The sequence below is a fragment of the Etheostoma cragini genome, chromosome 10 (assembly GCF_013103735.1).
Source record: "Etheostoma cragini isolate CJK2018 chromosome 10, CSU_Ecrag_1.0, whole genome shotgun sequence".
NCBI classification, from domain to species: domain Eukaryota; kingdom Metazoa; phylum Chordata; class Actinopteri; order Perciformes; family Percidae; genus Etheostoma; species Etheostoma cragini.
The window spans coordinates 29,194,510-29,195,843 of NC_048416.1; the positions used below are offsets into that span (position 1 = coordinate 29,194,510).

Below are 1,334 nucleotides of genomic sequence, written 5' to 3' on the forward strand. Positions count from 1 at the left end.
GGGGGGCCGTCGGACTCAAAGATCAATCTGATTGGTGGAGAGCTAGCCCTTCACTAGCGAATCAGCACATTTATGTTAAATCTCTCACCGGAGACGAGGAGCGGGACTAGACTCTTAGAATCTGAGGAACATCTTTCAAACTGACCTTTAATCTGAAACGAAGATGCAGCACACGTGTGTGTGTGTGTGTGTGTGTGTGTGTGTGTGTGTGTGTGTGTGTGTGTGTGTGTGTGTGAGATGAAGACAGATTCAGCTGGTCGGCCGATTTCTTCTTAAAATCTTCCAGAAACACGGTTCGGGGATCTATTTTAGTAAAATATGAGATTGTATTCTGCCAAAACCAGGGGACGCGCTCGCCATTACAGATGGGTTATACAGTGGTTTGGCGCTTTGTAGCTTTTCACAATGTTTTGTCATTTTTTCGACTTGGGCTTTTTTTTTCAGCGTTTTTTCAGCGTTTTTAAAACTTTTTTGCAGAAGTTTTGCATTTTTTCCCCCATGTTTTGGGCTTTTTTTCAGCGTTTTTCATACTTTTGCAAAAACGAGATTGTACTCTGAACGAGGCATTATGGTCGGTTTGTATTTTCAGGAGAAGCCGGACCCACGTGACCCGCTCGCCAGGTCAGAGGTCCGAAAAGATTGGCAGTAAGAAAAAATAAAAACAACATTTAGTCAACTCGCTTTTAACTTTTAAGCAACGAACATTTAAGTTGAGTCCTCACTGTTGGACTGGTGTGGGTTCCAGTATTAAGAACCGCTTTTTATTATTATTTATTAACGTTTTTATCGACTTATATTGGTCTGGCTCTGGTTTCTAGTGAATGTATTTTGTGTATTGTGCATTTTTCTTCAATCCTGTTTTTTCGGGTGCCTCGTGTGCTTGTTTACATTTCATGTTGTGACGCTTCTCTTCTCCCACGATCGAACGTGCCAGAGCGTTGGGACCCGAGCTAATGTTAGCAAATCATTCTGGTTAAACAAAGAAATGGTGATTATGTAAAACATTGAGATGAGACCACTGTGTAATAGTTGTTACTGTGATGAGAGACTACTCACGGCATCCTTCTCCGGGTTGCACACCTTGACCCACATGATGTGGTCCAGCAGCCAGTCGATGGGCTTGTCTTTGTAGAACATCAGCATGAACTCCACGATGAGCGACAGGTCCAACGACTTGAACATCTTACCTGCCGGAGAAGAAGGGATTCACTTTAGTGCACGGGGGACGCAGGGGGACACCAGCTATACACAGGGGACACGGGGGACACCAGCTATACGCAGGAGGACATGGGGGACGCAGGGGGACACCAGCTATACGCAGGAGGACACGGGGG

General features: G+C 45.1%; 1 protein-coding gene across 1 annotated transcript in view; it reads right to left on the reverse strand.

Annotated features, from left to right (window-relative positions):
* The window catches only part of mgat4b (alpha-1,3-mannosyl-glycoprotein 4-beta-N-acetylglucosaminyltransferase B), a gene marked incomplete at its 5' end in the record, with an annotated part of 14,391 nt that overhangs the window by 3,623 nt on the left and 9,434 nt on the right, over nt 1–1,334 (reverse strand). The window contains one exon of the mRNA XM_034883398.1: nt 1,037–1,187. Within this exon, the coding sequence (XP_034739289.1) occupies nt 1,037–1,187 (151 nt within the window). The remainder of the gene's footprint in view (nt 1–1,036; nt 1,188–1,334) is intronic.